This window comes from Gavialis gangeticus, unplaced genomic scaffold (assembly GCF_001723915.1).
Source record: "Gavialis gangeticus isolate Ggan-Ray unplaced genomic scaffold, GavGan_comp1, whole genome shotgun sequence".
NCBI classification, from domain to species: domain Eukaryota; kingdom Metazoa; phylum Chordata; order Crocodylia; family Gavialidae; genus Gavialis; species Gavialis gangeticus.
The window spans coordinates 35,211,047-35,224,921 of NW_017728996.1; the positions used below are offsets into that span (position 1 = coordinate 35,211,047).

Sequence of the window (13,875 nt, forward strand, 5' to 3'; positions counted from 1 at the left end):
GCGGCAATTCATGACATTTCCATAATTCCCACACATGATGCAAAAATAGTAACTTTGTCATGGGAATTTAAGCAAGACTGGAAATGTCAGTCAGCTGTATTATTATTTAATTGGATATGGGACTAGTTCTAACACTGAAATCAAAGTTTCCTTAACTTTACAGGAAGCAGGTTGGTGCCTGGAAATCATCCACCTGGACTGTACATAGGACCATGAACATCAGATTACTTTTTGGGAGGGTTGGGGGATGGCGGGGGTTGGGGGATAGCGGGATATGCTAGTATTTTGAGTGCTGCAACATTGCAATGCAATTCCTGTCTAGGCAGTGAGCTAGCTTCTCCTGAAGAGATGAGGGCTGTCAGGGAGAAGTTGTGTCTTTGGCAACTAAGATCACAAAGACTGCATTCACATATGCAATTAACTGTGAAGTAGACAAATTAGCTGTGAAGTAAAGTATCACTGTCTCCATGTGCAATGCTATTAGGCCACAGTAAACTAATTAACACTGCTGTAAGATAGCACTGTCAGTAAAATTTAGTTACTCAGAGACAGTACTATCTTATAGGGCTGTGCAAAGCTTTGGGTGCTGATTCGATTTGGAGGAGATTCAGCCTGATTTGGTGTCTGAATCTCTGAATCCTAAATGAATTGGGAGGCCAATAAAAAGATCTGAATCAATTTGAAGCTCTCCAAATCAATTTGGAAAAGATTCAGAGAACTTTGGTGATTTGGGCAGTCCCCACTCACTGCTACAGGGAGCTGGACCTAGACTCTGTGCCTGTAAGTAGAGGTGCGGGGGGGCTGGGAGAGGGGGGAGGGGACCATGGGGGACCCCCACCAGGCCCCATCCCCTGCCTGCTCCCCCATTCCCCCTGAGCACCTCCCAACCCCTGCCTGCTCCCCCAGCCCCATCAATGGCCGCCCACCTGGCCCCAGAATCTTGGCTCTTTAAAAGAAACAAAGAATGCCCTGTACTCACTGACTGGTGCCAGGTGGGGGGAGTGATCCCCATTGCTCATCACTGGCCCGTGCTGCATGGGGGGCTCTGCCATGAGCCCCAATCCCTCGCCCACTCTCCCAGCCCATCAATGGCTGCCCTGCCCGGACCCAGCTCCTGGTTCTTTAAAAAAAAAAGACCCCCTGCACTCACCAGCTGCTGCAGAAGCCATCAGGGATTCTGGGGGCTCATAGCAGAGCCCCCCATGCAACATGGGGGCAGCGGGGTACAGCAGGGATCGGCCCCCCACCTCCCTGGCCTGGCAGGAGCTGGTGAGTTCAGGGCATTATTATTATTATTATTATTATTATTATTATTATTATTAGTTAAAGAGCTGATGCTGGGGCTGGGCGGAGCAGCCATGGTGGGTGCTAGGAGAATGGGTGGGGGATGAGGACTTATGGTAGAGCCCCCCCATGCAGCGTGGGGCAGTGGGGATTGCACCCCCACCTGGCAGCAGCCAGTGAGTGCAGGGCTTTTTTTTTTAAAAAAACAGCTGGGATGCTGATGCTGGGCCCAGGCAGGGCAGCCATTGATGGGGCTGGGAGAGTGGGCAGGGGGTGGGGCCTGTTTGATTTGGAGATTTGGCTGATTTGGTGGGAGCCAAATCTCCAAATCAGATTCGGCCGAATTGATTCAGGACACAGATTCAAATCACTGAATTGAATCACTGTCCCCTGAATTGGCCAAATCTGAATCTGAAGTGAACACTAGCTGCTTCACACAGGCCTATTATCTTATGCTATCTTACCCTGCTATAAGTACTATCTTTCAGCAGGGTAATTAACTACAATTAAACACATATATAGATGCTGACCATGGATATAAATTGTGCCCAGTCAGCTCAGCCAGCAGGGGACCAGACTCCTGCCTAGCCATATGGCTGTGCACATTCAGCACCCTAGTGCCCCAGCTAGCCCCTCTGCCACCCAGCACTGCCACCTGGAGACCAGGACAGTAGTGTCCCTTGCTCTGCCATGGCTCAAATTGCTGCTGTCACAGGTGCACATGTAGATGCTGTGCCCAGGAGTAGTTTACTCTGGCTCAAACTGTTCTGGAGTTTATTGCTTCAAATTAATTGAACATGTAGATGCATCCATATAGTAGTACAGAGAGCTAATTACTCCCCTTTAACATCTTCTGAACTCATTTTGCAGTCATTACTGTGGTCAGAAACATCCATAAGAAGCCTTTTAGAACAAAGCCAGTGTAACTACCCACAGCCTGTAATTTGATCCTCAATTTTGGTGGTTAATTCAAAGTACTACTTCTTCCACAAGTTCAAGTCGGACCCCCAGATTTGTTTGCTTTGGGATATATCTTACAGTGCATTTCAGGGCAGACCATGAAACCCCCAGATCCCTTCAGCCCTCACTTTGTGGGCAATTACCCTTTCAGTCACTTGCCACACCTTGATGTCTTCTACTTTTATATGAGGGAAGCTGCCCCTGGGCTTCCTAAATTGCTCTCTCAAGTGACCATCAGGTGCTGCAGTCACTGCCTTATGGGCTAATTGCATGGCTCTGTTCCACCCCTGTACCATGCCCCATACCTCACAGATGGCATCCTCATTGATATTCTCTTCCACTTAATCCCTCCTATGGGCTCCTGGACCCATGCTGACCCCACACCCTCAGCCCCTCAATCTGGGCTCTGGACCTCTCTCTTGGTTCCTCCCCAAACCTCTAGACTGCTTTAGGCATTACCCTCCATGTGGATCTTCTGGAGCTGAAGCCATTCTGCTGAGGTGGTGTCCTCCCAGCAGGCTCCAAGCTGTTACTGCTGGCTAATCTCAGGGCCTGGGCTTATATCCTACCTAAACCCAGCCTCCCTCCAGGGTCCGATGACTCCATAATCAACCCTGGCTGCATCTGCAGGCTATCTCAGCACTAGCCTGCCCCCTTCACAGGGTGGCAGGAGTACCATCCCTCCTGCTACACTCTACAAAGTGCTCAGTACTCCCAGCTCCCACTGACACCAAATAAGAACATGTTCAGTGGGCACATCTACATGTGAAATTAATGCAACGCAATAAACTCTGGTGCATATCATGCCAGGGTTTATTGCTCCTGGGTGCCACATTATTTGTGCACTTGGGACTGCAGCAGGTTGAGCTGGGTTGGAGCATCCCTGGCTGGCAGGGGGCGCAGGGGATCAGCCTGCCAGCCTGGAGCTGCTCTGACTTGGCTCAGCATGCTGCAGAGGGGCTGGCTGGGGCATGAGGGTGCTTTAGTGCAGGGCTAGCTGGCAGGCAGCCTCTATACTCAAGCACCCTTGTGCCCCAGCCAGCCCCATCAGCATCTACATGTATGTTGCTGCACAGTAAATAATGCCACCGTAGGATAGTACTTGTATTTACAAGTACTAACCTACAGCCATGTTTTTTAGTTTACTGAGACCTAATAGGGCTGCACATGTAGATGTGGAGACTTTACTGTGGAGCTAGTTAGGCAACTCCACAGTAAACATATCATGTAGACTTGCCCAGTACATACTAGGAGGCATCCAGTAGCATCCAGTAGGCACTCGTCCATCTAGAACTGGGTTCTCAATTATGGCTGTAGGATTGATAAAGAAGTTCAAATATGGTTCGACCAAAACAAAACAAAACAAAACAAAACAAAACAAAACAAAACAAAACAAAACACACCCTAAACCTAAAGGAACACACCCTAAACCTAAAGGAACAAAACTAAAAAAGCAAGCAACCAACCAACCAGAACCCCCCAATCCCCACCCCCAAAAAATTAAGAACTAAAAATCAACCAAGACAGTCTGCAGATTATTTATGAGCTGAGTCCATATTTCTGGATCCTTTTACATAATAACCACCTAAATATTTTTAACAGGTGAAACTTACTTTTATTATCAAGAAAAAGGGAATCTTACACTTTCATGTGGTAAATCAGCTGCAAAAGACAATAAAATAGTCTGGTATGTAGCGGGAAGATTTTTGGAAACATTCCGTTTAATCGACTGTCCTTCTGAGAGCACAGCTGAATGTAGCTCAGAAGATACACAACACAATTTGGACCTGGAGCGTGTCTCAGATGAACTGTTATTTATTTCTTTGCAAAGAGGAGAAATGTTTGCCTGTGGAACAATTCCAGATGAGAACAAATCAAAGACTTGCCCACTTTTTAGCAACGTGACCCACTGCCAACATTACAACTTTTTTATAGTAGCCATAATTAACCAAACAGCAGGTGAGTGGTACATTTTATATCTATGTCTATATCTATCTATCTGTCTATCTATCTATATATATATAGCAAGAGAGATAGATTTATAAAGTCTCCTGCCAGCAAAGAAAACAAGGAGCTTGGTTAAAGACAGTACAAGGTTCAGCCACTTTCCCTTACATTTAATAATACTTTGGTTCCATGATTTCAACACAGACTCCTTTGGCAGCAAGGAATCGTATGAGAGATGAAGGCTGGGACATTGGCTTCCAGTGAATTGGGACATGGGTGAATGGTAAAGAGAGGCCAAAGTTGTAAAAATCCAGAATTAATGAAAACAGCAGGCTGAGAAAAAAGTGGTCTGTATCAATGAGAACAGTTTGCCTGGAGAAATAGAGGGGGGCTGTGAACTTGGACTGAAGAGATGTGATAAGACAAAAAAAGGAGGAAATCTAATTATTGGAAGAACAAGACCATTTAGAAAGGAAGAGGATTGTTATTACCTGTGGAGTATAGACGGATGAATAGAAGAATTTGTTAGATTGGAATGACCCACAAAGATACCATCTGTATTAGGTCTAGACTATTTAATGTCCAGTAAAGTTATGAGTTTTTATCTCATGATGATCTGATGGTGTTTTGTAAATTCCTTTTGAATATGAAGATTTCAAGATCAGAAAGGGGCTAATTGTTCTGTGAAAGTGTGCACTGGTGTTTGTGTCTCTGCCCTTTGTATTTTTTTCTGTGAGAGTTCCTTCTGGTGAATAGCTTCCATCTAGTTTCACCCACATAGTTTCCATGAGGCCATTTGGTATGTTGGATGAAATATGTTACATTCAGTGATATACATGTGTAGGGTCCGTGGATTGTGGTTGTTTAGTTGTTGTGGCAGTAGACACGTGCTTACATGTTTTGCATTAATTGGCAAGGCAGGTTTGTATCCCATTTTCTGTTTGTTGATTAGAGGGGAGCTTGCTTCTGATGATGAATTGGGCAAAGTTTGGGGATTGTTTGAAGGCCAAAAGTTGGGGAAGGGTTGTAATATTTATCTCAAGGTTCTCCTTGGTTATAGGCTATACATGTTTGATGATGCTTCTTACAGGTTCCGGGGTAGAATAGTATATAATGACCAAGGATCAGTGCCTTAGTGGAGTGCTTGTTTTCGCATTGTAATAGGTTATTGTGGGGTGTTTGGGTGACTTGTCCAAAGATACAATCTGTTTCTCGGTTGGACTGTCTTTATCAGGTAAAGGCACTTTTCAGTTGTTGGTGAGGTGTGTTGCAAATATTCTCCTTAGAGCAGATATGGTGGTATCTGAGGGCCTGACTATAGATTACAGCTTTTTTGGTGTGTTTGGGATGGCTGTTGGTTGAGGATGTTTGTGTGATGGTCCATGGGTTTGTAGGGTGCCATCCTGGATATGGATCATGGTGTCTAGAAGTTGATGTTGGTATAGGAGTATTCCATAGAGAATTTAATATAAGCTTCATAATGGTTGAAGCTGTGGTGTAAGTCAATAAGTGCATCCACATATTCAGCTCAGATGATGAAAATATCATCTATGTGATGGAGGTTTGATGGTACACTTTAAAAAAAATTATTTTTCTAGATAGTTCATGAAGAGACTGCCAGATTGAGCGGCCATCTTTGTGCCCATAGCTGTGCCCAATGTTTGGAGGAAGTGATGGCTATTGAAAGTAAAACTACTGTGGATGAAGATGAAGTTGGTATAAAAAGTATTTGATTTTTTTGGTGAATATTGGTGTGGGATCCCCCACAGCTTCTTTATAGTAGTTGGTGTCAGGTGTCTGTTGGCCTCATTGATATAGTCTTGACAGCTGAGGATAACCATGGCTCTTCCTTTGTCTGTTGTTTTATTATTGTTTCACTCTTAATTGTAGTGACTGTATGGCTTTTCCCCCTAAGAAAAACTGCATGTGGTGGTGCTGGTCTTCCTGGAGAATGACATAGTGGCTGATCAGCTGGGAGGTGTCTAGTTTGTGGGGGTTTTTTGTAGATTGTGTATGCTGTGCTTACAATTGACTGTCATCTCCAAAGTTATGTTTATGCCTATATCCTACAACCAAACAGCTGTTTGAGAAACAGGTTAGGCACCACAATGGCAAAGCTTAATGTGTGCAAGTGATTGCCTAGCATTCACAAAATAGTTATGTGCTAAATTTTGTGCGTGTTGTTTGTAAACTGATGTGAACTTTGACATGTTGGCTTACAAATGGTTAGCTCCAGATGCTCAGACTAAGGGCAGCTGCTTTGTTAAAATGCCTTTAGTTTCTCAACATGCTTTTCATGTTCACTGTAGTTGAATAACTCCAAGTGTTTAATCTTTAATAGATGTTTTATACTTTGAAACCCCTGCAGCTCTTAGTTTTACCAACTGCATTCGTAGTTGATGCTATTGGTGCTTAGGGCGCAATCCTCACATCACGTGTGGGCAGAACTGAAACAGGTAGAAGAAATGACAAAAGGCACTTACTGGAATGCAGGAATGAGACATTACTCTTGTCTTCTCAACTTCGTGGGCCACTCTTTATCCTCCACTAGTATATGGAAGAATAGGTAGTAAGTTTAAATTAACAAAAGAACATTCTTTTTTTCAAACAGCATATCATTATAGTGTGAAACTCATTGCCACAAGATGTTGTGGAAGCTGACAGTTTACCCAGATTCAAAAGGAGGAAAGGTATATCAGTAGCATGGGAGATGGGCCCACAGCATCTGAATCAGAACTTCCTAGACCTTAAAGGCTGGAGGTTGCAAGTGAGAGAGGAACAGTGGAAACAAATTCAGGTCATACCCTGTTCACACTCCCCTTCAGCATCCACTCTGCCACTGTGTGACACAGGATACTGGGCAAGATAGACTTATGGTCTAAGCCAATAAATGGCAGTTTTTATGTTTTAGTACAGTGGTGACCCTCCACTAACATGCTGTGCAGGGCTTGGGGTTTGGGAATTTAGCAGTGGGGCAGGGTGGCCGTATTTATTGCCACTGCTTCCCTGCCACCAAATTTCCTGATCTGTGGGGAAAGCGCTACAAGGTAATAGACACCTGCTGCAATAACTCAGCACAATCTATTGCTATCTTTCATACCACTGACTTTCCTGTCACATGGTACGAGAAGTGCCACCTTAAAAATGTTTAAGAGAGCACAAATGAGAAATCAGATGACATCTGTTTCCATGCAGAGTGGGAAGTAACCACTACTAGCCAGCCCTGCTCTTGTACAACCAACAGCCAGCTGGACCTGCCTAAGTATTGCCGGATTTCATGTGGTTAACTCCCTAATACTTACTTTATATGTTGGGTCTTGCACGGCTTGGCTTGTTAAAGTAAAAATGCCTTGCAGGTAGTTCAGATATATCACCAAAAGCACTTTAAATACAATAAAAAATGTATCTGTTATAGTTGAGGTGGGACAGTCGTTGTTTTAAGAACCATTACAAGGTAAAGCATATCTAAGAAGTTATAGTGCATATTTGTAATCACTTTGTGTTTGTTTCATTTTGCATTACAGAAAACAATGTCTTTGTGAACAGGGCTAAAAAATTAGAGACTGATTGTACAATAGAAGAAGGGAAGAACATCACACTCGTTTGTGAATTTCAGATGAGAAAGCCAGGACAAACATTTGTCATGTATTGGATCAGATCTACCAACAGAAATGAATGCCTGTTTTCTGTTTCTTCTAATCCTCCTTTGTCTTATAATACACACTGCTGTATTGATGAGAAGATCAAGAACCGGGTACTGAACAATACAGCTGTAGATGAAAAAAACGTGGTAAATAATCTGACCATTTTGAATGTTACTGATTCTGATAACGGGACATATTTATGTGTTGTAAATGCCTGGTCAGAAGGTAAACATGTATGGAGGATTGCAAGTAAAGTGTATCTACAAAAGAGGAAAAAACCTACCCCATGTAAGTGAGAACTATATCAACAATATGCTGCAGCTTCTAGAACTATTGCCTGCCTGAAAATGATGACACTGGGTTTTTTTCATTTCCCATTTTCTGGTGTTAAACCACCCAAAGTTTTTTATGCCACAAGGTGTGAGGAGATAAGCCACTAAACTGAGCAGATAAACCAGGTTTAGGCTTGTCCCTGCCTGGACAATTGCCCATATCTGCTGCCCAGGCCTTGTGTAAGGAGGCTAGCACTATAATGCATACATTAGTTTTTGAAATTAGGGTTCATTCAATACATAAAAGTTATGTAGAGTTGCCCCAAGTCTGCTGAGGGTTGCCTTGAGTCCAAGAAGGTTGGGAACCACTGGCTTAAATGAAGACATGGCTCATCTCATTGCTGGTTCAATTGTTTTTCCACGGGAAAAATTATTTGCTGTCTCTAAGGAAAAAGAATTAGCACAAACTTAGTGAATGGGAATATTTCATGGGCCTCTGTTTCTGATTAGGATAGACACTAAAAGCAGCTCTTCAGTATGAAATTCTTTTGGAAAGGTATTAATGCTGTCATTTTGAGTTGTATACATCATCAAAGGAAACGGTCTCTGGCCTAAGAAATTTAGAGTCTAGATTTATTTTTAAATTACTTAGATTGAATAACTTGATTCATTGTGGGCACAAATGATAGTCTTTCAATGTTCTGCAGCTTGCTTATTCTAACATATCACATATGGCTTGAGATCATGAAGTCCTGGCCTCAAGAAGTTAATGGCAAACATGTCTTTAACATCAGTGGAATCAGAATTTCATGGCTGGGCAAGTAGGATCTATTATGCAAGCAGGAGGAGATTAGAGAGATCCTGGGCTTCATCCCTCCCCCACACTAGTATCTGCAGAACACCATCAAATCCATGATTTATACTGACAAAAGATTATAGAAGCAAATGGAGACTGTTCTAAAACCTGTTTAAAAATATGAACCTCAATGTATAGGAGTACTACTAGAAAATATATTATTTTGGGTCTGTATTGTAGAACACTGGGGTTTTTTTTTATAATGTGAATTAGTTTATGGAAAACTAGTTACCTCTTTTAAAAAAAATAATTCAGGACTGACATACAAAATTTTCAGATCATTGGAATCAATATATTGTTGAAAGAAGAATACCTAACACTGTTTGATTACTTGTAAAACACTGTAGATAATGGGATAATGATAAAGTGCTTTAACTATCACCTACTTTGTGAGATTAACTCTTTTCTTTTTCTTAGCTTTTTATTACATGCCAGTGTATGCCACAACTGGAGTGATAGTAGGGATTATTTTCATCATTGGATTAGCCTGTTTGATCTCTAAAAAGAAAATCAAATTACAAGGTAAGAAACATGGTGGATTTGATTTAATCACTGGTCAGGAAGCCTTGATTTAATCATTGTTTTCTACAAAAAGTGCAGTCTTGTTGTTTGATATAACTTTAATACATATTATTCACAACTCAGTGATAGATGCAGGTTTCATTTTTAGAAGGTACACCCTATACATTTTGAGGGAGTGATTTATTTTGATTTTTTTTCAGATTAATTTTGCCTCTATTTCATAAAACTGAATTATGACATTTAATTATTTTATTTACCTAAAAAAGCTTATGTATTTTGAATATTTTTCTTCAACAACAAAAATAATTATATTAACAAAACAAGTATATGTATTTTTAAATTTTTAACTATTTTAGTTCTGGAAAATGTGTTTTTAACAAAAATCAAATAGATTATTTCAGCAAAGTCAACATGAGAAACTTAAAATCCTGGTTATGCAGCAAACTCAGCCTTCATCTTCCTCTTCCCATTTATTCATAAACTAGAAAAGAAAGACAAGTTATCTTGCTTTTTCAGTTCCCAAGTGATTTCTTAATTTAGAATGACTTAGTCCAAAGGAAGAAAATATTCTTTTTATACCTGCAGAAGAAGCTGGTAAAAGATGGATTATTACTTCACTAGTCTCTGATGGGTCCAGGTGCTTAAGTGACTTCCACCAGTTCACTGGTGGGGCTTTCTTTAAAACCTCATCCGCAAACATATATTTCATGAATGGTTCACCCTTAGCCCTGAAATTTATTATAGTGGGTATTATGGAGGGACAATTGCTAGATGCCCATGTCACAGCCAGCTCCTCTTCTTCAGAGTTAAGGATTGGCCTTGGTACTGTGTATTGAGAATACTGGCAAGAAAATGAGCTGGAGTATTGCTTGATCCGTTTTCTTTAATGCCTGTAATTTAATTCTGTCATTGCATATTTCTCTTTTCAAGGTCTCACTCAGTCACTTCCAAATTTCAACAGCATCAGCAATGAAGCAATGATTTCCCTGCACTTTGTTCAAGGCTATGGAAATAGGCTTCAGGATAGTCAGCATATGTTCTACATTTCTCTTTAGCCCAATGTTGAGAACTTTTGGCTATGACAGTTCTGTCTGTTTTGTCATGGTTTTCTTCACAAATTGTCACCAGATTAGGCCAGTTATATTGAAATGCATTTCAATATATTGCTCAAGAGTCCACTGCTGAGTTCCGTTGCACATCCTGTAGGAGACTTAGTTTGGTTCCTTCTGCTTTCTTCAGAGCAGCTGCTGTAATGTGGTTGCTAGGGAAGTATTTTGCAATTTCAGCAACATTAGCTTCTATTTTGGAGCACTGAAGTCATTGGTGAAAGGGTGCATCAGCCATCTGTTATTAGCTTGGGGCTTTCTTCACTTTCTTCTAGATTTCTTCTCATCTTTGAAACATATGCAGCATTGTTTGTGACAACTGCATAGTAGACATTTGAATTTTTTTCACAGTTTGTTATAGCTTTTACTGCCACTTCTTGGAAGTATTGTGGTGCATGTGCATTTCCTGATGTCTCAATTGCTTCTGTACAGTAGACAGTCCCTTCTGTCACGCAAGCACATATTACTGGATCATTGTGGACATTGCTCCACCCATCAAGACTCAGGTTAACAATTTCCCTCTCTGGACTTTTTGCACACTGTTATATTTTTGTTTCTCATACACTTTATCCAGCAATATTGTCTCAAATAGTCTATTATTAGAAGTTATAATCCGTATTCCATAATGATATATTTGAGCTTTAATATATCTTAAATTAAAACTATATAGGTTTATTTTTTAAAAATGCATCTTAACAGAAAAAATGAAATTAAATAAAAAAATATGATTTAAATAAAACAAAATCTTATTTTTTGATTTTTGTTGTTGTTTTTAATTTGATTTTTATCCACCCTGGTAAGAAACATAGAGTAATGCTCTCAAGTTGTACCAGAGGAAATTTAGGTTAGATATTAGGAAAAACTTTGTCACAAGGAGGGTAATAAAGCACTGGAACAAGTTACTTAGAGAGGTCGTGTGATCTCTATCCTTGGAGGTTTTTAAGACACAGGTAAAAAAGCCTTGGCTGGGATGATCTAGTTGGGGATGGTCCTGTTTTGAGCAGGGGTTGGATTAGGTGACCTCCTGAGGTCTCTTCCAGCCCTAATGCTCTATGATTTTAAACTATTGTGAAGTTTATATTGAATTAAAGTTGGATTAAGATGAATAAATAAGAGTTGTATGAATATTATAACCATGACATCTTTACAACATGTTTCCTCTGTTACAGGCACACCATCTGCACACCATGCCAGGTACTTCCTTGAATGAACATTATCAATGAAATATTTGTAATCATTGTCATGCTTTTTTCTCCAGCTGATTGAAATGACTAAACAGATTTTCCTGTTGTCTTTTTATCTTAGAGATCAGGGTGCTACTGAAATGCCAGGAGATGAATGTAAGTGTTTGTTTCGGATAAGCCCATTTAAAGACTACACAGAATGATTTGAAAATTGTGCAACATGCATTTTTAGGATTTGTTTACCTTAGAAAGACAAAAGGGAGTTATGGCATATGAGGCTGTGAATTTAGAGCACAGTAGCTATTTTGTATTAACTCCTGCATGGACACTTTTCCCACCTCAAAACCATCTTTTAGTAGTTTAAATTAGCCCACATTCAGAACAGACTGAAAAGGCATGCTGCACATGGGGAGTCAGTGTGGAATAGCTAATGCTGAATATTTATTCTAAACCAGCCTGTCTGGGCTATTCCCTTTGTAAATAATTCCTTAGATTGTCTGTGCAAAGTAGTAAGTGGGCAAGAAAAATGTATGAATCAAATTCATCTCATTTCAAGAGACATATGAAGGAAAGGTGGTGTTGTGACCTTGGTCCAGCTTCTTAAGCACTCTGTGCCTCACTTCTTCCTTTGCAACATGAGATAACAACACTTTCGCTTCCCCCACACTGGAGTGTTAAGAGAAATTCCAATGTTTACAGTGTTTGTGAGATTTTCCGATCCTCCCGTGACTGAGGTATGAAAGAACTTAGCTAGCTGAATATTTCAGAATTCTAGATAGTGGTGTATGGCATAGCTAGTATACTCTTGATTGGGAGTTTGCAATTTAATTAATTGCCTGTTGGGTGGTGGAAAGAAGCAGTGGCAGTAGCGGCCAGGTTTCCAACAGCTGCTCTTAAATTGACTCTAACTGGAATAAAGTAAAACTACTGTATTGGAAGATTAGGCCTGAGAAAGCAATTGTTTATTTTCTTGTTCAAAGAGAGAGAGGTGTTTTATTTGGATAATTTATTGTGTTGCTATTTAATTTTTAATGATTTTTTATTTTTACAGGTTTCCCCAATGCAATGATTTGCAGAAATGACATGCAATGCAATGAAATGCCTTATTCACTTGTAACAAGGTCATTTGAGGGGCCAAATGGAGCCTCCACTATGACAAGTAGCAGCACAGGTTCTGGCATAGTACCAGCCAATGAAATACACACTGTCTATGCACTGGTGAATAAATAGCTGTTCAAATATGTCAGGACCTCTAAGTGAGAGTAGTGTTTTGACAAATGCAATTGCAGATAGAATACTCCTATGACTAATGAAGGCTGAATAGGGGCTGTATATATGTGCATTAATTAACAACTTCGTTCCCCGAGGACTAAACATCTACAGTCCTCTGACTACTACACACAACTCTAAATATATTTCACAGCTATGCAGAAGAACTTCAGAGAAAATTAGAAATCATATACTTCACCTAATCTACTCCAAAAGAGACCAGCTCAGGAAGGAAATCACCACATAATACAACTTAAGAGACAGAAATCCAATCATCTTCCCTAATAATATACAATGGATACAAACAGACTACGAAAAACTTTCTACAACATTCATCCTACATAAAAAGAAGAAATGGAACAAATTACTCAAAGAACAAGTTCCCCAGCCACAAAACAACCATCAGAGGAACAACACCAACACTGTACAACATTCCAACCTCAGACTTGATAAAACTGAAAGCAACAACCACCCCACAAATATTATCAATCTTTCCACACACACGCTTACCAAAACTGAAAAATCTGTCCTTTCTAAAGGCCTAAATTTCTGTCCAGAAAAATACCCTAACAAAATACTTCAATGTGGAGAACTAGAAGAATTATTCTGATGCCTCCGCCTCAAGGAATATTTCCATGACCAAACTGAGCCCACTCCCAACAACAACTGATCCTCTGACAACATTCAGGAAAAGATCAATGCCAAAACCCCCCAAAAAACATCAGATTGGACACCTCACAGTGGACGAAACCCTAACCTTGACCGCTACATTGACTGCTTCAGGGAAAGAATGAACAATGAAATAATCAGCAACACACGCCACCATAACAA

General features: G+C 40.6%; 1 protein-coding gene across 3 annotated transcripts in view; it reads left to right on the top strand.

Moving 5' to 3' along the window:
• Positions 1 to 13,863, top strand: part of LOC109288654 — a 20,102-nt gene extending 6,239 nt beyond the window's left edge. The window contains exons 2-7 of one of the 3 annotated variants that reach the window (XM_019504320.1): positions 3,847 to 4,203; positions 7,716 to 8,123; positions 9,381 to 9,485; positions 11,761 to 11,785; positions 11,897 to 11,931; positions 12,827 to 13,863. In XM_019504320.1, the coding sequence (XP_019359865.1) occupies positions 3,847 to 4,203; positions 7,716 to 8,123; positions 9,381 to 9,485; positions 11,761 to 11,785; positions 11,897 to 11,931; positions 12,827 to 13,005 (1,109 nt within the window). In that variant the 3' untranslated portion in view covers positions 13,006 to 13,863. The remainder of the gene's footprint in view (positions 1 to 3,846; positions 4,204 to 7,715; positions 8,124 to 9,380; positions 9,486 to 11,760; positions 11,786 to 11,896; positions 11,932 to 12,826) is intronic. The other 2 variants (XM_019504321.1, XM_019504322.1) reach the window with 2 other exon arrangements.
• The last annotated feature ends 12 nt before the right edge of the window (positions 13,864 to 13,875 follow it).